The sequence below is a fragment of the Barbus barbus genome (genome assembly GCF_936440315.1).
Source record: "Barbus barbus genome assembly, chromosome: 28".
Taxonomy (NCBI): domain Eukaryota; kingdom Metazoa; phylum Chordata; class Actinopteri; order Cypriniformes; family Cyprinidae; genus Barbus; species Barbus barbus.
In genome coordinates this window covers 12,772,077-12,793,726 of record NC_136756.1, presented here as the reverse complement: position 1 = coordinate 12,793,726, position 21,650 = coordinate 12,772,077, and the positions used below count along the sequence as shown (strand labels likewise).

The window sequence follows — 21,650 nt, the reverse complement described above, 5'->3', positions numbered from 1 at the left end:
GTATTAATCACAGTCAGTGCTGGAGTCTGTCTGTACTGTTTATTTAAGCTGGGCAGATTGTGTAATTAATATGAGGGATACACCCATTTATGTTTTCAACAGTACAACCCACACGTTTAGACACACCCACACACTTTTATTGCCTTCATAGCATGTACACTCAAGGTCTATAGTTTTAAATCTCGGCAAACATTGTCTGGTTTGTCTTGAGAATCTTTATGACCTGATTTCACCTCTGGTTATGTCTTACTGTGTTTAAATGCAAAATATGTGCAGGATATTGTTGATGTATGTTTTCTAAATGTGTTCACATGTGTCTAATCTCTGGCTTTGGCACAGGAAGGGAAGTCTTTTGAAACAGGGTGTGTGTGTGTGTGTGCACATATGGTTTTAGTGTGATGTGTACTGTTGCTGTTCGGGGTTATTGAGTTCATGTGTGTGTAAATGTGTTTGGTCTTGATCAGTCTGAGCTACAGGAAGACCTGTGAACCACCTGATCATACAAAGTACAGCAAATTGCCCTATTTGGGCCTTAATCAAAACATGTACAAGTGGAACGGGACGATTATTCAAAATAAAACCAATGTTTGGGACACTGATAGCATGCATTTGGGAACACAATATGCACCATGAAAAATTATATTTTTTCTTACACACTAAATAATTCTTTAAAATAATATTAATAATAATAACAGCAACAGATATCTTCTTCTTGTTCTTGTTCTTGTTCTTGTTCTTGTTCTTGTTCTTGTTCTTGTTCTTGTTCTTGTTCTTGTTCATGTTCTTGTTCTTGTTCATGTTCTTCTTCTTCTTCATGTTCTTCTTCTTCTTCATGTTCTTCTTCTTCTTCATGTTCTTCTTCTTCTTCATGTTCTTCTTCATGTTGTGGCGTTTCAGAGTCAATGATTGGATAGCAGCGCTTTATCTCAGACTATATTGCAGCTATAGGCCCTATATGTGTGTGTATATAACAGAAAGGACAGGTGTTTGGTGGCAAGCGAGAACAAGAGATGATGTGTATGTGTGATTGATGTCAATAATGTATTCGTGTGAGGGTCAAGCACCTCTCTCTTCCTCTTATATCTCACACTCTGTACACCAGCATCAAGGTTAGTTTACTCTTAGCACTCTCGTGTGAAAAGGCTCACTCCTGTACCAAGCACGACATTGCACTGTTGCCTCCACAGCACTCAAAAATTGCCATGGTTACGATCATCTTTAGTCTGAGTGGCCTGTACTTATCAGATTATTTGGGAAATAATTGCAAATATCCTGACCTGTCCTGACTGCTCTTGTATTACTGGGTGTTTCATTGGACCCATCCTTAATGGATGTATAGCACTGGTGTTATGTTAGTTATGTCTATGTGGTTTCTCAGTCATTCAGGTCATTGTATTGTATCTTGTAGATTTTATTAGACAAGTTTATTTTCTCATTTGTTTAAATAAATGCATCATATGTGAACTGTTTAGGTATGTACAGCATTTCTAAAATCTTGTCAATAGTTAGGCCTATTAGGCCAATAGTTGATCCAATTAATTCCTAGTGGATAAAATCAAATCTTGACCTCGTTATGAATTTAAAACATTTTGTATTACTGGAATCTTATACACCCATCGGAGGTCTGTTCTGGTCTTCTATTGTAACTGCTGTTAAATGTCAGTGTGTGTAAAAAGACAAAACTGCTTTGTTAACCTTTTAATCCTGACATTCTTTTTGATTAGACTAATGTCTGTCTCACCCATAATTCACTTCTGTTCTTGCTCTTTTCTCCCTCTACAGAGGTCAAGAGTCCCACATCCGATATGAACACATTTACCTACAGGACCCCAGCAGCCAGTCAGAAGTGGAATACTCCGAGATGAAGCGTCCTCGCTTGGAAATCGGGACAGAGTCTCTTATTCGTCACTCAGCTCATCGCCAGCCCCTCACCGTGGGTGGAGCTGAGGAAATGGCAAAGGTTTGCAATTTCAAATTTTTTTTTTCATCATAGATGTTAATACCCAGATGTCATATTTGTAACTATTGACAGTGTGAAATGTTCTCCTTCTAGTTGAATAAAGATGCAAGTGAATTGCCAATTACAGTCTGCAACTAATGGCATTCACACATTATTACCTTTAATCTCAAATTTAAACTACCATTTATGAGTGAGTGGTATACTGGTAGACACGATTAACCGGTAGAGCTTTTCTGCTGTCATCTCTATCGCAGTGCTGTGCTATGTGGTCATGAAACCTTAACATTTGCATGTGTTTTTAAGCAATGCGGTTTAAAAACAAGTGACTAAGCAATTCGTTGAAATGCAATCAGAAGCAAAAGAGAACTCATTTCGCTGTATGACAGAGAGGCCCGTGAACGTGAAGACGACGCTCATAGAATGGCATTATTTTTGTCGCTTTATAGGCTTGAACAGTTAAATACACATTTGTATGTTTCAAAATGCCCATTTTTGCAAGAATCCCTGTAAATGCAGTAATTTAGGTATTAAGTGAAAGCAAAAAGCTGAGAAAGAAAACACGTGTAACAGAATATTGGATCTGGGCAGCTCTTAAAGTGAGAGCAGTCTAATATTCCTGCAGTCTGTCATTCATGTTAATCAAACAACAAAAGAGAGAAAATCTCACACTGCTCTTGACTAAATCACTTTTGTAGCTTTAATAAGAAGAAATAAATATTTAATTTACACAGTGACGAATACGCAGTGTTTTTACACATTTACAATGTATGTAGCATATCTTATTTATCTGTTCTACTGTAGTTTTTTTTGTCCTATTGCTTATAATTAGTTTCTTATTCTTATTTAATCACTGACTGTTTACTTAAGTTCCTTATAAGAACCTTAAGTTCGTATACTTATTCAATGGTTTTGTGTGTAATTGGCAGCAAAAAGAATGACTGTCTCTAGTGTACAAATGAAGGAAAAAAAGAGTTAGCCTAAAGGCTGTTTCACACTGGACGCGATGCGAAAAAGCTAGGCGAATTGCGACGAACGGTGCTTTCACACTGAGCACGAAACGAATGTTCGACTTCTGCTAATTCACGGCTGCACGCTAGGTGGCGCCGACCAACAATGCATTTTTCCTCAGATATGCATCTCATATATGGATTTAACATCGTCTGCTGCTCAATATATAGCATTAAATTAATATAGCTAAATAAAGTTAGGTTCTACGCCAGAAACACACATGCTTTACAAGAAAACATCTTGAAATATACATAGAAGTACAATTAACATTGAGCCACATTTTAAATTGTGTGAGATTATTGATGTTTTTGCTTAAATCCCACCTTAAACCATCATGGAGTGCTTGTAATAAATTCTGATTGTGATCTATAGTTGATTTTGATTCTATAATAGGCAGACATACAGTCTTTGTATGTTTAATAACGCCACACAGCTTATAGTCATAAACATCCTTTATTGTAGTGTTGTCAAAAATATCGATATTTATCGAAATATTAACTGAAATATCTGAACGGTACCAATATTAATTTCCCGAAGTATCGATACACCGATACTAGCCGAGGTGTCTCTTTCACTTCTCTCCAAAGGCGCGTGGACAAGCACCACACGTGACCGCACTCGTCTCCTTCGCTCTGGTTAAATAGCAAAAGTGAAGTGAATAGAAAGATGACTGCTCTGGTTGTTGTTGAACACAGCAGGAGCGCTATCTGTAGGGATCTATGATCTCCACGATGCAGAGAACGCGCACAGAATCGCCGAATCCAGTCATAAAAACGGAATTTACAGTTTAACGCGGAATGTCACGGAATTTGTCAAAGTTTGGATGAATTAATCAAAAGTAGGTCATTACACTTAAATCAAATCGCGATATAGACTAGTATCTGTAAATATTAAGCTGCAAAAGTCGATTTAAATATGAATCCTGCATGTTCTGCGCGTTTCTGTGTGAATGTGCTGCACGTGCGGTTTTGTTTATGTGGCGCTCGCGGTGATTTCAGCGTCTGCCGTCTCAATGAGGACATAAATACATCCACAATATCTCCAGAACTGATCTGAAAGGCACTTTACGAGTATTTTACCATTTAATTTGAGTAAAACTAGCGTCATATCATACACAGAACTTTAAAAGTATTCACGGCAACCCGTCAAAATAAAAGTTCGGTTTAACTTAGCCTATTAAAGACCGTGTGCCAGAAATAGGCTATATTACTATTATTTAGTAGAATGTACATAATACTACTACTTACTACTACTGTTCATTTTTTAAAAAGAAATAATCACAAAATATTTTAATTTTAATAGTAAATCCCCTTCATTTGCCAAAAATGTAAATGTTTAATTTTCATTAATTCAAATATAAATTAATTAAAATAGTTTTATGCCTTCATCTGATATCCAGTAAAATTTAAATACACAACACAGAATTTCTGAGGGGGAAAACACATTTCATAAGGCTACTGTAAGAATAAATAAAAATAGTTTGTATGCATTCAAATAATAGACATGCTAAAACACAGTAACAATAAAACATAAGGTGAGAAAAAAATAAAACACTTCATACGGCCTTAAACGTGTCATTTTTGTTACACTTTAAATAAAATGTTAAATTGTATAATTTTCATGATTTTAATGAATTAGACATGCTTTTAGATTAATAGCATTTAATTTGACCATTAAAAAAAAAAAAAAAAGAGTCCACAAAAATTCAAATGGAAAAAAACGGAATCCAGAAAAATTAAAATGGAAAAAATTTAATGTAGAAAAAAAATAAAACGGAATTTGGGGAAAAATAAAAGGGATTTCATAGGGCCCTATATCTGGAAATATTTTGGTTATGAAGCAAATGAGAATATCAACAAATAGAACTTTGGATTTGAATTAGTACATGTATTAGTAAACGTTAGTTTCAATTAACATTTAACTAAGATTAATAAAAGATTAATAAATCAACAAATGCAGTACCTCAAGACATTTTTTTGTTCATGTAAAATATACCGCATGTTCTCGACTTGTTACATTTATCTTTAAATGTAAAAAATTACCCCCTTAATATTGTGGCAGTTTTTTTCTCCATGGTATCGAAAATGGTATCGAATATCGATATTTTTCAAGGTATCGTATCGAAGTTAGAAATTCCATTATCGTGACAACACTACTTTATTGTTATAAAAATACCACGAGCTGCATACAAAACATACAGAAAATATAGCGTCATAAAAATGTCTATTTGCGTTCATATTTCATGTGTAGAAAAATGTTTCACTCGTTTTTTGTTTTTTAAATACGGAAGATCTAACATTAGAGAGTAAACGCACTCTAACTCATAACATTTGCACACGTGGGAGAAAACGGACACTCCAGATCACATAATTCAGTGGAGAATTAATAGAAATGATATTAAGAACATGTGAGAATAAATAAGTTCTCAGAAACCAAAGATAACAAGAACTCGGCATCCACTCTCTTCTCTCTCAGAATACTCTTCTTCTGTGTTTGTTTACACTGGTTTTCGAAACAGCACCACCATTCCTGCCTTTTTGTGCAGCATCAGCTGCTCCAGGCACATGATCTTAGCTCAAATCTGATTGGATGGCCCGTTTCTTCACGGAGCGACGTGGGAAAAAATAGACACACAGGACGAAAAAAAATCCTCGCTTTTTTGCGCCACGAATGATCACGCCTGGTGTGAATAGCTCAATAGGGATCTATTGTTTTGATTTAAAAGCATCATCGCGCCGAACATTTGCCCCAAATTTTCTCATTCAGTGTGTAAAGCCCTTAAGATGTTTCCAGGATCGATTCATAAGAGAGAATCACACTGCAGCTGAGATTTTTTTTTTGTTTTGTTTTTGGTCCTCCCACACCTATTAAGTATCTTTTAAATTTAACATTTGTTGTGGCAAACAGAGAGCTTTAACTGACTCTGAATCAATCCTCAGGCTTGTGCATTGTGATTATTGTGGGATTTGGCTAGAAAGCATATTAATCCGACTGTTGAGTCTGTTCAGCAGATTATCACTTAGTCCATATTTATTGGCCTCGTAAATCAGCCTGTCTGTTTCCGTTGGCCTGCGTTTTTATCATCCAGGCCAGCACTGCCATTTACCACCACACAGGCCTGCTGGGAGCTGGCATGTGTGTGTAGATACTGTTTGGGTTGTGAGTGTCTGAAAGATTGCATCTTAAAGAGTTATGTCAGTAATACCAGAACCTCTGACTTTGCAGCTGTGGTTTTATATGTTAGGTTGTGAGGGAATGAACGTGTATGTGGTGTAACGGAAAATGGCACAGGCAGATGTTTGGAATAACTCTGCAACTTCTTAGGAACTCTCTTTTCTAGGTCAGGGGCTCTGTTAAGGGTGTGAGTGTAGGTGGAATATATGCAGCCTCTCTATAACAATATACTGCTGCCTCACACCATGTGAGATCCAGTTCTGGTGCTTTACAACTGTTGGTGTCATCAGACTGTATCAGGTTTTGCCAAGTGTGCATCACATAGCCAACACGGAGTGTGTTTATTGACTGCTTAAGAGACGCGCACTATTCTTTTCCTCACAGGAACAACGAGACCCAGTTGATGAGTCAAACTGTGCAGGAAGAGTCACAATGTTGCTGGCAAAATTTTTAAAGCATTTGCGGTAAAATCTTGGCTTTAGTAAGGGTCTCATCTTGTGGACAGAACAGCCTGACAGGAGAGCACTTGAAAATATCTCTGTATCCTATTGTAACTCTGTGCTTTATTGACCACCACAGCAGTTCAGCCCCGGAAGTGAAAATCACATTAAAATTTCCAAAGAGAAATTGATTCTTAGCAATATAGCATATCATGAAGTTCCAGGGTCCTAAATGATAAAATGCTTTTGTAAAAGATCAGCTGATAAAGAGAAAAAATTAACCAAAAATACTGAAGACTAATTTTCTATGCAGTATGCATATATATTTATTTTATTATGTATGTATGTATGTGTGTGTGTATGTGTATGTGTATGTATGTATGTATGTATATGTATGTATATATATGTATATGTATATATATATGTATATGTATGTATGTATGTGTATATATATGTATATATTAGTGTTGTCACGATACTGGAATTTCTAACTTCGATACGATACCTTGAAAAATATCGATACTCGATACCATTTTCGATACCACGGTGAAAAAAACTGCCACAATATTAAGGGGGTAATTTTTTTTAATTTAAAGATAAATGTAACAAGTCGAGAACATGCGGTATATTTTACATGAACAAAAAAATGTCTTGAGGTACTGCATTTGTTGATTTATTTATTAATCTTTTATTAATCTTAGTTAAATGTTAATTGAAACTAACGTTTACTAATACATGTACTAATTAAAATCCAAAGTTCTATTTGTTGATATTCTCATTTGCTTCATAAGCAAAATATTTCCAGATATAGGGCCCTATGAAATCAGTTTTATTTTTCCCCAAATTCCGTTTTATTTTTTTCTACATTAAATTTTTTCCATTTTAATTTTTCTGGATTCCATTTTTTTTAAAGTTTGAATTTTTCTGGACTCTTTTTTTTTTTTTTTTTAATGGTCAAATTAAATGCTATTAATCTAAAAGCATGTCTAATTCATTAAAATCATGAAAATTATATAATTTAACATTTAATTTATTAAAAGTGTAACAAAAATTACATGTTTAGGGCCGTATGAAATGTTTTATTTTTTTCTCACCTTATGTTTTATTGTTACCAAATTCTGTGTTTTAGCATGTCTATTATTTGAATGCATACAAACAATTTTTATTTATTCTTACAGTAGCCTTATGAAATGTGTTTTCCCCCTCAGAAATTGTGTTGTGTATTTAAATTTTACTGGATATCAGATGAAGGCATAAAACTATTTTAATTAATTTATATTTGAATTAATGAAAATTAAACATTTACATTTTTGGCAAATGAAGGGGATTTACTATTAAAATTAAAACATTTTGTGATTATTTCTTTAAAAAAATGAACAGTAGTAGTAAGTAGTAGTATTATGTACATTCTACTAAATAATAGTAATATAGCCTATTTCTGGCACACGGTCTTTAATAGGCTGTTAAACCGAACTTTTATTTTGACGGGTTGCCGTGAATACTTCTAAAGTTCTGTGTGTGTATGATATGACGCTAGTTTTACTCAAATGAAATGGTAAAATGCTCGTAAAGTGCCTTTCAGATCAGTTCTGGAGATATTGTTGATGTATTTATGTCCTCATTGAGACGGCAGACGCTGAAATCACCGCGAGCGCCACATTAGTAAACACAACTGCAGGTGCAGCACATTCACACAGAAACGCGCAGAACATGCAGGATTCATATTTAAATCCACTTTTGCAGCTTAATATTTACAGATACTAGTCTATAGCGCAATTTGATTTAAGTGTAATGACCTACTTTTGATTAATTCATCCAAACTTTGACAAATTCCGTGACATTCCGCGTTAAACTGTAAATTCCGTGTTTATGACTGGATACTGTGCGCGTTCTCTGCATCGCGGAGATCATAGATCCCTACAGATAGCGCTCCTGCTGTGTTCTTTAACAACCAGAGCAGTCATCTTTCTATTCACTTCACTTTTGCTATTTAACCAGAGCGAAGGAGACGAGTGCGGTCACGTGTGGTGCTTATCCACGCGCCTTTGGAGAGAAGTGAAAGAGACACCTCGGCTAGTATCGGTGTATCGATACTTCGGGAAATTAATATTGGTACCGTTCAGATATTTCAGTATCGATATTTTTGACAACACTAGTATATATATATATATATATATATATATATACTAGTGTTGTCAAAAATATCGATACTGAAATATCTGAACGGTACCAATATTAATTTCCCGAAGTATCGATACACCGATACTAGCCGAGGTGTCTCTTTCACTTCTCTCCAAAGGCGCGTGGATAAGCACCACACGTGACCGCACTCGTCTCCTTCGTCTATATGCATACATACATACACATACATACACATACATATATATACATATGTATGTATGTATGTGTATATGTATGTATATATGTATGTATGTGTATATATGTGTGTATATATATATATATATATATATATATATATATATATATATATATATATATATATATATATATATATATATATATATATATATATATATATATATATGCATATATGCATGTGTGTATATATACAATAATATATAATTGTATATATATATACACACATATGCATATATATATATATATATATATATATATATATATATATATATATATATATATATATATATATATATATATATATATATATATATATATATATATATACATACACACACAATTATATATATATATATATATATATACAATTATATATTATTGTATGTTGTAATTATAACAACAAAAGAGGTCCTTTATTTGAGTCATTTTTAATGTAATCAATTGTTAACGAATTTACTAAATGATGTGCTTAACATTTGAAGATTTCTGTGATTTAAATGGGAGTTTAAAGAGGTTATTTACATTTTTTTTACAGGAATACTAATTCTTCTGAAGTGTTGTCTTTGGGAAAAGTCATATGAAATGTTGTTGGCAATGCAAATTATTCTTAACTTCATTCTTAAGTTAAGTAAATAGCAGTTAAGATTTTTTTTTTTGTAAATCCCAATCCTGATTTTAGTTTTTATTTATTTTATTTTTGTGCAGCATGAATACCCTGGGGTTATTGTTCAAGTCTTGAAAGGAGTAAATAAGCTGTATAACATGTTTGTGTGTTTGTTGGTACTGGGTTTTGACACATTTCACAATTCGATTCAATTCTCATTTACGAGCTTTCGATTCGATGCAATATCGATTATTTTGGATATATATCAGGTACATGCTAAATTTTCTCAAGGAAAGAAAATCTCTCAACTAATGCTGTAAAATATACACGAGTCAGTTGGTACTACATTACTATAATATTGAAGGTTAAAATAAACAGATTTGTATACAAACACTTAAGTTACACTCAATGAAGTTCTTATAATAATAGTTACAATTACATAATATTTCTATGCCAGTTAGATTTTTATTTTATTTTATTTTTTTAAATATAAACATTTAAATGGTGGCTGTCAGAAAAACTTGACAGATTTTACACCCAGCCCTAGTGTTTGTTAAAGTATGCTAAGGAAGAACAGCTGAGTTACACCTCTTAATGTGCATATCTGGGTTTGTGAGTGTGTGCAGCAGGATTAAGGTCATTGTGATCACACCTCCTGCTTGTGGCATGATGTAGAGGGCAGAATGATTACACCCTTAGAGCAAGCGCTGAGGTCAGTGTGATCACACTCCCTATCCAGAGATGTTGTGCTGAGTTGTTATGACTTCCCCCTAAAGCTTTTGTGTATTTTTAGCAGCCATGACAATATGGGGCTTGGAGGCAGAACTGTGTGTGTGTGTAAGTGGAAGCCATTGTGCAATAGTAATTAATTAGTAATGAATCTGACCTAGATGTGACGGTTGAGGATATTTACATGAGGATTTGAGCGCGTTTGGGTGAGAGACAGACAGCAGGACATTTGAAAGGACACTCAAGTCAAAGTGGACAGAGGAAATCTCTCATCCTCTTTATGTAAGAGCTGTCACACTCGATGACACTCATGCAACTGAGCGAGTGGAACTCAAAGGAGAAGAGTCTCTCTCTCTCTCTCTCTCTCTCTCTCTCACACACACACACACACACACACACACACACACACACACACACACACACACAAGTGTGTGTTGTGTGCCGTTTTCAGCATACCTGCAGCACTCTGACAGGTGTGAACCAGCACGTCTGTGTCTAATGGCTTGTTACAGCTCAGGGTGTCAGATGACTCGTGTTACCCTGACATCCCATGATTGATGTTTTATTGAGTCAGAGCTCAGAACTGGATTTTACATGTTCACATACTCTTGAAAGTTCGTCAGACTAATGCATGTCTATTCTGGGATAAACAATGGATTCTGAAGAAATTACGAATGGCATTTACTCCTAGGGTGTTTTGTGTGGTTGTTTGGGAGTTTCTTATTAGGCTTGGCAAAGGCTTTAGGTCTTTAGATGTGCCTCGAATCCAGTGTAAAATGGGATTTTTCACCTAGCCAAAATCAGATCTCTAAAACCCCATTTGCACTGCCAGTGGCTTTGTAGCTGCGTGTTGGCAGTTGTTTGGTCGCTAGTAGTCATTCCTAGTTCTGGGTGCCCTAGTAATGCTTTTTACTGTAATCTTTTGAGATATCATTCATGTCTGTAACATGAAACGGTGTGTGAAAGGAGTCTGCAACAGATATGCGAATACACTCGCATACGTGCTTGTATGTCCACAGTGGAGAGATGTTTAACCACAGCTGTTGTCATGGTAGCTGACAGCTTTCATGTAGAAAGAAGTGGTGGAAATGTCACCAGAACGCACTGTACAGTCATTCCGTAATCACACAGTTAAAATATCACTCCATTTAAGTAGTTCAGCAGAAATGTTTCGCATCATGTGATCTGAATTTTTTTCTTGAGGATTTTGTAATGTCATAAGGTTATTTCATGTCTTGAATGTTTGTTTTGAAAATTAGTTTGTACTGTCGAGGTGGATTTCATTAAGGTTTTTGAAAGTCATCTCTTACTATCACTCTATGAAATGTATTTTGTCTATTTATTTTAATTTATTTGTTTCGGAATATTTTCTGGGTTCAGTTGTAATGGTTTGTTTACATTAAAGAAGGATGTCTAAACAATTGAATACACAAAAATCCAGCAGTAATAGTGTGCTATGAAATGTTTAATTTAAATGTTTCATATTTGGTAAGCAAAGTGCTGCCCAACAGAGGTTTACAGTTTAAATTAAAACTTAGATGAAAAAGTGTGACCAAAAAAGGTTTTAATAAACTGAAATTTTGAAATCAACTCACATGCTCATTTTGCATTTTAATATTCACAGTCATTTATTCCTGTGATGCAAAGCTGAATTTTCAGCATGATTTTTCCAGTCTTCAGTGTCACATGATTCTTCAGAAATCATCGATATGCTGATTTACTGCTCAAGAAACATTTATTATTATTATTATCAGTGTTGAAAACAGTTGTGCTGCTTGGTATTTATGTGGAAACTGTAATGTGTACTTGTTTTTAGGATTCAATGAATAGAACGTTAAAAAGAACAGCACTTGACTAATTTAATGCATCTTTGCTGAAATTAAAATTTCTTAATCTCACTAATCTTAAACTTTTGAACTGTACACTTACTGCTGAGTCTCTTTCAGCCTCAATGACTTGGTTGATTGATTAATGAATAAGTTATAGGTGTTAAATGCATGTGTGTCTGTTTGAACAGCACTTCATAGAGAAATAAATGGGGATAAGCACTCAACACACCTTTAGTTCACATACACACACCACACCTTTGTCTCTGCCCCACTTTAACCCTGCAAAAGGAGTTTCAATCAGTCTGTGTGTGTGTTGGCACTTGTATCTGTTTGTGTAAAGGTTACTGCAGTGCATATCCATGTCTTAGCACTCAGGTTTGTGTTTATGTAAAGCTGCTTGGGGTTTTAATTCTCATACACACATTTCTGATTCTTGGTTGGTTTTTGTTACTGAGACTTGGCAGGATTATAGTGCTTGTCATTGAAAGTAATTGTGTGGGGTTAACAAAACACTTTTCATTCTACACCGTGTGTGATAGAGAGAGTGAGTGTGTGTGTATACAGCTTTGAGTCCTAAAGTGACTCCTCTATCAAATCCTTTTCAAGTGTTAAATCCCGCCTGAAGTTTGGAATGCCTCTAGGAATGTGTTTTGAAAATTAGCCGAGCTCTCAGGCTGTCCTTGGACATTGGGGCTTTGTCTCCCTCTTTCCATGGACAATCTGGAATTGGGTCAACGCATTTGAATTGTCAGGGGTTTCATAAAGATGGGATTAATTATGAAAGATTATTTTGTCTATTGTGCCATAAATTATAGCCTAAATCTATTTAAATGTAATTTCATGTTTAAAACTGGTTATTATTATTATTTTATTTATTTATTTGTTTTATTATATTTTATATTTAGTCTTGTTCTTTTGTGTTGTTGTTGTGTGATTGTGTCCAGTCCATGCATCTGCCTGAGTGATCTTTAAGGGGTGGTGAGAGGGAGAATAGCAGACACCCTCCCTGAACACTACTCTTATGTAACATTCTTTTCATGTGAGAGAATGAAGCCAAAGGCTCTTTACCACACTTTAAACTAGCTGAATATTCAATAGCCTTAAACACTGATCTGCTGTGTGTATTCACCAGTTTATTATAAGAGGTGAGGCTTTTACAGCAAAACAGTCACTAAGCGGTACTGTGTTGTAACCATGTTTTTCATAGATCTGAACGAGGGCATTGTATCTATTTCCAGGAACCCGAAATGCCAAAACTTTGAAATGCTGTATAGCAGTAATTAGTGGTGCTTGCCAAGGCATGCATCACTATTGCTATTGCTCATGCGTGTGGTTAGGGGCTTGTTCAAATCCCCAACCTAAGCATGAAACCTTGAAATGTGTTTATGCTGTAGTTACAACAAGTTGTGTTTATGCTTGTTGTAGTGTGACTTATTTTTACCTGACTGTGGTAAAACTAGTAATTTAAGATCTGATAATGAAAACTTTTTCATTTTAATGATTTATTGAACTACCATTCAAAAGTTTATTCAGCAAGAACGCATTAAATTGATCATTAAATTGATGAAAAGTGACCATAAACATTTATGATGTTACAACAGATTTCTGTTTCAAATAAATGCGGTTCTTTTAAAGTTTCTATAAGCACAGTTTCACAAAAATATTAAGCAGCACAACTGTTTTCAACATGATCTATGTTAATATTATGAAATAATATTTTTAATCTGTACTAATATTACGAAGCACACGTGCTTCGAATAGCAGAAACTTACTTATAATATATAATATACAATTTGTAAATGCACCAGTGTGCAGGCATATTTAATGTTTTTTTATACATTAAATAAAATACAGTAAGAACATAAACCAGGAAACAAAGTTATATTTAAAGTAAAGTAGAATTTACAAGATAATATCTATATAACAATAATAAATGTATGTGTATTTTCTTAATTTCTCCAGCACTGATAGCAGAACCGTTAGTGTCAGAGCTTATAATTTAGCACTGGGGCCAATTTAATACCGGGTCTCAGTACCCATCCGTAGAAGTAAGTGTTTTGTATGGTAAATGTTCATTAGAGTAAAAACCATTTGAAACCACAACTTTTACAAACAAAATAAAGCATCTACCAGGTCTAAATGAGTACAATGTTGTGTGTGTTTATATAGGAGCACAGCAGCAGCAGCAGTTCCATTGGAAAGATTGAGCCCATCTCTCCCGTGAGCCCAGTGCCCATGGAGCCCGAACTGGACCTGGTTCCCTCTCGCCTTTCCAAAGAGGAGCTAATCCAGAACATGGACCGAGTGGATCGGGAGATCACCATGGTGGAGCAGCAGATCTGTAAACTGCGTAAAAAACAGGTAACCTTCACCCCAGCTATCTTAAATCGAAGATATCTCAAATGATTGTCCCTGCTTTTGAACCCAAGCATAAAGGATCCTAGAATGCATTTTCGTTTTATTTCAGAAAAGTTAGCCTTCTAAAATAAGCACCAGGACAGTTTGCAAAGCATTTTATTTAATGAAGACAAGGATTTCTTTCTAAGTACAGCTTTCAGAGCTGCAATAAGTAGATGCTTTTCATCCACAGAGCAGTTAGTGTTATGTAATCTGGACACTAGTGTAGTAGCAATAGTAGATGAGTGTGTGCGGAGTGGAGTTGTGATGATTGTGTGGTTATTGCCTCAGCAGGCCACAAGGCTACAAACACTTCCTCTCTTTCCTCTTGGTCTCCTTCCCTCTCTCGATTTCCTCTCCCTCTCTCTTTTTTCTTGGCAGTGCCATTAGTCAGTGGTCTACTTCAAGCGTTAATGCAGCAGTATAATTTTAGGTCACTTATTTCAGTGGAATAATTGCATCAAGTATATTCGCCTATTTTATGTCTTTTAATTTGCACAAGAATAACTGTATGCATTACAAGGATATTTTTTTTAAGGTTGTATTAGAATGTATTCTCAGATATTTTGAGTCATGCTTATCAGGGCATTGCAGAAAATACATAAGCAGACCCGTCGTCTTGTAAAACAGACCCCCTCATTCACTTGAGGTTTTGGACCGTGTCCAAACCTCTGCTCAATAAATCGAAGCCACCTGCACTCCATGGGCTAGTCCATTGAGGGGGTGATGGAGGATTGGAGAGGGAGTGAAACGGCTTCGAGTCTGAGTGGCTGTATAAGTACAGTCACGCTACCAAGAAAAATGAACCTCTCCTCAACTGCCCCTCAACCCCATACTGTTTTCTTCTGAAAGATTTGGCATCTTTTTTCAGTGAGGTAACAGACCCCATCCATTGCTCTCCTCTCCCCTTAGGTTTCCTCCAAGCATTAAAACATCTGGGGCAATTAAATGGTACGGTAAACTTTAATGTAAAGCGAGGGAGTGATGGAGAGAAGTGAGAATATCAGATTACCGTGTGTTTGACTGTCTGCGAGGGCGGCGGGACAGCTCGTTTATTTTCTTTAACTCTGCGCGCACACACACAGCGTCTTGATCCTGCGCTAGAGCTGATCCATATGAGTTTGGGCTCATGTTTGCAAGACAGGGGCCCCTTTCAGGATTTCATTGGAGCCAGAGCTTCTGCGTTTCTGTGTGCATCTGTGTATAAGCTGTGAAATTACTGTTGATCATCAATCTTTGACTATTAAGTTGTCTCGCTGACTCTCTTAGCTATAGCATTAGTGCTCCTCAGCCAATCAGAGAGCTTGTCTGATATTAGCAGTGCTTCTGATGTGGGGATAGCGTTAATCTTAGCATACGTAATATTGCATTCTTGTTGTGTCTGGCTTCTTATTCTTGCAGGGTTGCATTAGTCCTCTTTTATCAGTATAAATAAGTTTCAATATAGTTCTTATTTTATTTTTTAACCTTTATCACTGTTGATTTATAGCAGTCAGGATTATTAGGAAGATCTTTCATACTCTGCTTTTGTTTTTTGGTTTTTAGCAACAGCTGGAGGAAGAAGCTGCAAAACCCCAGGAGCCAGAGCGCACCATCTCACCTCCACCCAGTGAAGCCAAACACCGCAGCCTTGTCCAGATCATCTATGATGAAAACAGGGTGAGAACTAAAAAACCGCTGAATCTGAATACATATATGCACATATATATTGCATTAGACAAGTACACATAAATGTTAAACGAACATTGGTGTTCAGAGAAGCTCATCTGTGAACAGAAGCAGGCAAGTCGAACAGCTGTGACAGATCTTAATGAGAGAAACGAGCTGTTAAATGTGTAATGAGGTGCTGCAATCGATTGATGGTGAACTGCATATGACTCAAACACACAGTCCATTGTGTTGAATCACACCACTTCTCCATCTCTGTAGACTTTCTCAAACAGAACCCCTGGATACATTTTAATTCTCATACTGTGCACTACAAATATTGTTAATGTTTTCAATGGAAAAGTACATAGTTCTTAATTTTTCTAAAGACAGTACACCAGAATTGGTGTTTTACCATCTCTGTTGCATAGTGTAAGCAGTAAAAGATTTGACATTATTCCTTGTCTACAGTATATTACATTACAAGCTTACATACTATATACTATGGATTGTGTGTAATTTGGTATGCAGCCATGGAGAGTGGCTCAGCATGCTGCATACTGCAGCATCGATGTGTCTGTGGTGCTAGAGGTCCCTCTAGTGGGGAGAGACTAGAGGATTACAGCAAAGGGTCTTAAACTGGGGCTATTGTGTAGCCTATATGTCTCATGTATGTGTATATATATATATGATGTGAAATATTTATTTGTATATTTTTCTAATGGAACATTGACTTTATATATATTACTTTATATAGCAGATATGTTTAGGTTTGTTTGTGATAATCTGCCAAAATCTTTATATAACGGCACACAAAACATGATGACAGGTATTGAATAATTGGGCCATCTGAGAGTCCACTGCCTTTGTAGCACATTTTTTGTTATTGTGGTGGTTGATTTTCTATTTTATTTTTTCTTGCCATGTCACATCTTGTATGCATCTGAAACCACCTCCTGAGGTTTGAGTGATCAGATTACTGGCTATCCTTTTTGAATGTGTCTTGGAGGGCGTTTTTAGCACTAAATTTTAACACGCCCTTTGGAAAGCTTCATGTATCTCCATCATAATTTTATATGGCTTTTACTGTTCTCTGCCTTAAGTATATCCAGGTCTGTTCGTTCATTTCCTCTGTCAGGTGGTTCTGGCTTCTGTCCTGCTGTGATCTTTTAATCACACCCACCATCTCTTAATCCATTAAGGTCTCTCATGCTGCGATACTGCCAAAGAGCACTCACGCCTTCCTGTTCTCTTCCAGGAAGTGCTCAATTCTCTCTGAAGTCCATGGGATAGAATAGAGAAGGTAGTTTTGTTAAAGTGCTGATATCACGCTGATTTATTGTGGGAGAGGAAATTGTCATATTAAAGGTGCCATGTTATTTTCCTTTGAAATTCACTTTATAATGTTAGTCAAGATTCCAGCAGCAAAAAAGGGTTTTGTATGGAAATAGAGATGGTTTCCATCTCCCATGGAAATAAAAGCACTAATTTGGTTAATATGTGTAAATAACCTCTGTTATGATTGGCTTTTATGCATTGGGCTAATCAATAAAACAGCTGATCAATAAAACTGATACTAGTTTGCCCTAACATCAATCTAGTGTGTGTGTGTGTTAAGCTACAAAAAGAAAGAGCAGGTGTGTGTACTTGCGTCAGTCAAATGTCGAAAAACACATTAAGGGAGAGCATTGATTTTGAATGGAAATATGCATTTTGACAATATACATTTGTTTAAATGATTTAATAACTGATTGCTTATTAGTCATTTAAAAATTCCAATCAAATATTGTAACTTAAATCTGCTATTCAAATCACAACCCTCAAATATGAAAAATAAATTGACAAAATAATCAGCTGATTAATCACTTATCAGCGCAACTGCTATTTGCAGCCCTTCTTATGTGAAATCTACTGATGTAGTTCGTATGTCAGGGTGGCTCACGTTGCTGTGTTCTGAATAGATGTTATGTGGGCGGTCATATTTGTTTGTGCTCATCATAATGATTTTTGAGTGACTCAGTTTATTTTCTATAATGAATTTGGTATAGTGAAAGAGCTGGCTTTGCATTGTGAGGGGAAAAAAATTCCCCTTTAAAATGATGGTGGGCTGATTATTGTTTGCCTATTATAGATGAGATTGACAGTTAAAAATTAACATTTCATCTGGTGATCAGATCTGCTCACTGAAAAAGATGATTTCAGAGTGTGAGCTGCTTGTACTCAGGGCATAATAATATTTCACATACACTGTTTGGATGATTGCGGGAAAATGACTAGTAGATGAATGACTAGTAGAAAGTGCCCTATTTATCCCACCTCAGAATAATGGAATAAAGCCCATCACTGCTCTTAAAGCATTGAGTTTTGTTTGCGAGAGAGAAAGGAAATGTAGTTTTAGGGCTTTCATTTTGTATGTTTATGTGGAAGAGACACACGAAATAGCCAGCCATAAGGTCTCCATTGTTTTTGTTTTTGTTTCTCTTTCTGTTACTTTCTCGCTCTCTCTGCATTTGAGCACAGAATGTAATAGATTCTTCTTTCTTTATTGCATCTAATTGGATTACCTCCCCAGCCTTCTTTCTCTCTCCCTCTCCCTCTCCCCCTTTCTCTTTCTCTCTCCTCTTTCACAAAGAGAGAGGGGAGAGAGGTAGATGGCAGAGGGCAGCGAGTGTCTTCTGTATAGAGCTCTATTAATAGTACATCCCTTATACACTAGCTTGTTTGTGTGTGTGCACTAGAGAGAGTGTAAGGTGTGTTGCTGTGGTGATGTGCCGCTGACATGTGCGCTGTGTGTTTTTTGAACAGAAAAAGGCAGAGGAGGCTCATCGCATCCTGGAGGGACTCGGACCCCGAGTAGAGCTGGTGAGTCCACATTTCTCCTCGTATTATCCTTCTTTCACATATTGTCCCTCTTTTTTTCAACTTCTCTATTCAAAAGAGCTAATGATGCTAATAGAGTAAATATATTTTGTATCAGTTCAGCTCATGTTCTTGCACAGTGTCGTTTTCAAAGAGTAATGGGGTCAGGTGACACATCAGCCGATTGTTGATGGTCTTCAGTTTATGTCATCATATCCTGTGACAACATATCTCACAATCATGTTTCTAATGTTGCTGTTTTTCTTTGCAGTGTTACTCAGATTTTTCACAGTGTTTAACAGGTTTTTCTGAAAGGAATGAACTGATTTCTTAATTCATCTTTTTTTTTTTTATATGTATTGTTTTTTTATGTGATTTGTGTTATTTGAGGTGTATGAAAACCTACAGCTGTAACATGACCTCCACAGTCTGAAATATGAACTTCAGCCTGTGTGTGTGACTACATGCACTGCTGCCTATTTGTTTACAACATGGCTTTGACCTCGTGCAGAGACTTTTGGTGCAACACCACTCAGAATCCATTAGATTAAAAACAGGAAGTGACCACCAATGCCTTGATAATGGAGGTGATAGAACAGCCCCTCCGGTGCCACCTCTTTTATCATACGCTTTGTGAAAGAAGAGACACTGCCACATGTCCGTTTTCCCCATGGAAAAATCCTTCGCTTGGTATCTCAAACCAGTGTGAGATGATGATACCTGAAGGTTTCAGATGTGGTGTTGGAGAGGACACTCTCCTCTGTGTTTCTGGGCTTGGCTGAAAAATGGGACGGTAGAAAGAGAGAAGTTCTCCCAGAGCTGGGATGAATTGATGTGACCGCGGTGTATGTGTGTGTGAAACTGAACTCCACTGCTTTCATCTGTCTCCCCTACAGCCTTTGTATAACCAGCCGTCTGATACCAAGCAGTACCATGAGAACATCAAGATGTGAGTATACTTCTCTGTATCTCTAGATATCTCTACCAAGCATCTCTACCAAGAGACTGAGATCTGTAGCTTAAACAATTACAATCATGCTTATTTGCCACCTTCGTTACTGTAGCGTTTATAATGATTACGTGACATTCCTGTACTACCATTGAAATGCAATCAGCAGCGATAGGAAACTCGTTTCACTATATGCGAGCACTGTTTGAGTGCTGTGCTGTCTGAGAGCCGTGCACACGTGAAGAATGTGCTCATGGAGCATGGGAGCATTGAATGGATCTTTTTGATGCTTTATAGGCCTTGAACAGTTAAATACACTTGTGTGTCAAAATGCTTGTCTTTGCAAGTATCCTCATAAACACAAACAAATGTGTAAGAGTATATTGCAGTTGGGCAGCTCTTAAAGTGACAGCAGTCTAATATTCCTGCTGTCTGTCATTCATGTTAAACAATAAAAGAGAAAATCTCTCACTGCTCTTGACTAAATCACTTAATGTAACATTAATAAGAAGAAACATATATTTAATTTACACAGTGAAGAATATGCAGTGTTTTTATACATTTGATTACTTTATACATTGCATGTAATATTTCTTATTTATTTGTTCTACTGTAGTTTTTGTCTTGTAATTAATTCTTGTCCGTTTACTTGTCTTGAGTTTTTTTTAATTAAAAAAAAAAAGTTTTTTAATTTAGGCTAGTATTAGCTTTTGGTGATACTGGCACTGATGACAAGAATTATGAAATTTCTATGGAAACTAAAGTTTTTGATAAACACTTAATGATTTAAAGCAAAAATAACTATATGGTTTATTTATATATATATTAATTACCCATATTGTGATATAAGATTTTGTTCATTTTTGGCTAACCCCTAATAGAGCTCAATAAATATTCTAATATTACAGTCTCTTAAATGTTTAGTCCCACACTTTTAGAATTAGTTTTATCATCTTTTATGTTACATTTTGGTTCTCAGCACTGTGCAGCTGAAGACCATTTTAACCTTTTTTGAACTGTTGCACAGAGAAACAAAAATGATTAAAATTATTTCTCAAACCTGGGTTCAAGTTGGTCAAATGTTCTGCAATGACCATCAGAAAGCTGCTTAGTTTGAAAACAACTTCACTGTACTTCATTGACCGTGAATCTGCATTTGCAGGTGTGATCATGCCTTTAATAAATCCCTTACTTCCAATCTCTCTGGTCTTTTGGTTTTGGGTTATTTGACTTCATAATTTACAGACAGGCAAAAATGTGTTTAAGAAAGATAGAATATGTATTTCAGCTGTTCTTTGATCACACACAATAGAGGGTTTTGTTCTCAAGAGTCCTTTATCAACCTGAGCAGCACCAGTGGGAAATGTTTGTGTAATAGTTGATGTGTGGGTAGATCATGGGCGTTGAGCTGCATTCTAGGTTCCAGTGTGTCTCGCACAGCAGCTGCAGGCCATCTGCTGTGTAATGCAGTGCCACCTCTGCACCTACACACTTAATCTCACTCGCACAAGTACAAACACAAACCAGTGACTCTTAAGAGATCCTGCCAAGTGAACCAGTGTCTCATCAAATGCACATTATGCCAGCCCTCGACATTTAGGCATAAATATGCTCCGTGCAAAGTGCTGGAAGATAAACAAACCCTTGTGTAGGATTTATTAATGCAAGAAGTGAG

The 21,650-nt window shown here is 36.0% G+C and overlaps 1 protein-coding gene across 2 annotated transcripts in view; it reads left to right on the top strand.

Moving 5' to 3' along the window:
* Positions 1-21,650, top strand: part of ncor2 (nuclear receptor corepressor 2) — a 108,412-nt gene that overhangs the window by 40,888 nt on the left and 45,874 nt on the right. For both annotated transcript variants that reach the window (XM_079381864.1, XM_079381863.1), the window contains exons 4-8: positions 1,783-1,960; positions 14,293-14,484; positions 16,066-16,179; positions 18,973-19,029; positions 19,923-19,975. In XM_079381864.1, coding sequence (XP_079237990.1) covers positions 1,783-1,960; positions 14,293-14,484; positions 16,066-16,179; positions 18,973-19,029; positions 19,923-19,975 — 594 coding nt within the window. The remainder of the gene's footprint in view (positions 1-1,782; positions 1,961-14,292; positions 14,485-16,065; positions 16,180-18,972; positions 19,030-19,922; positions 19,976-21,650) is intronic.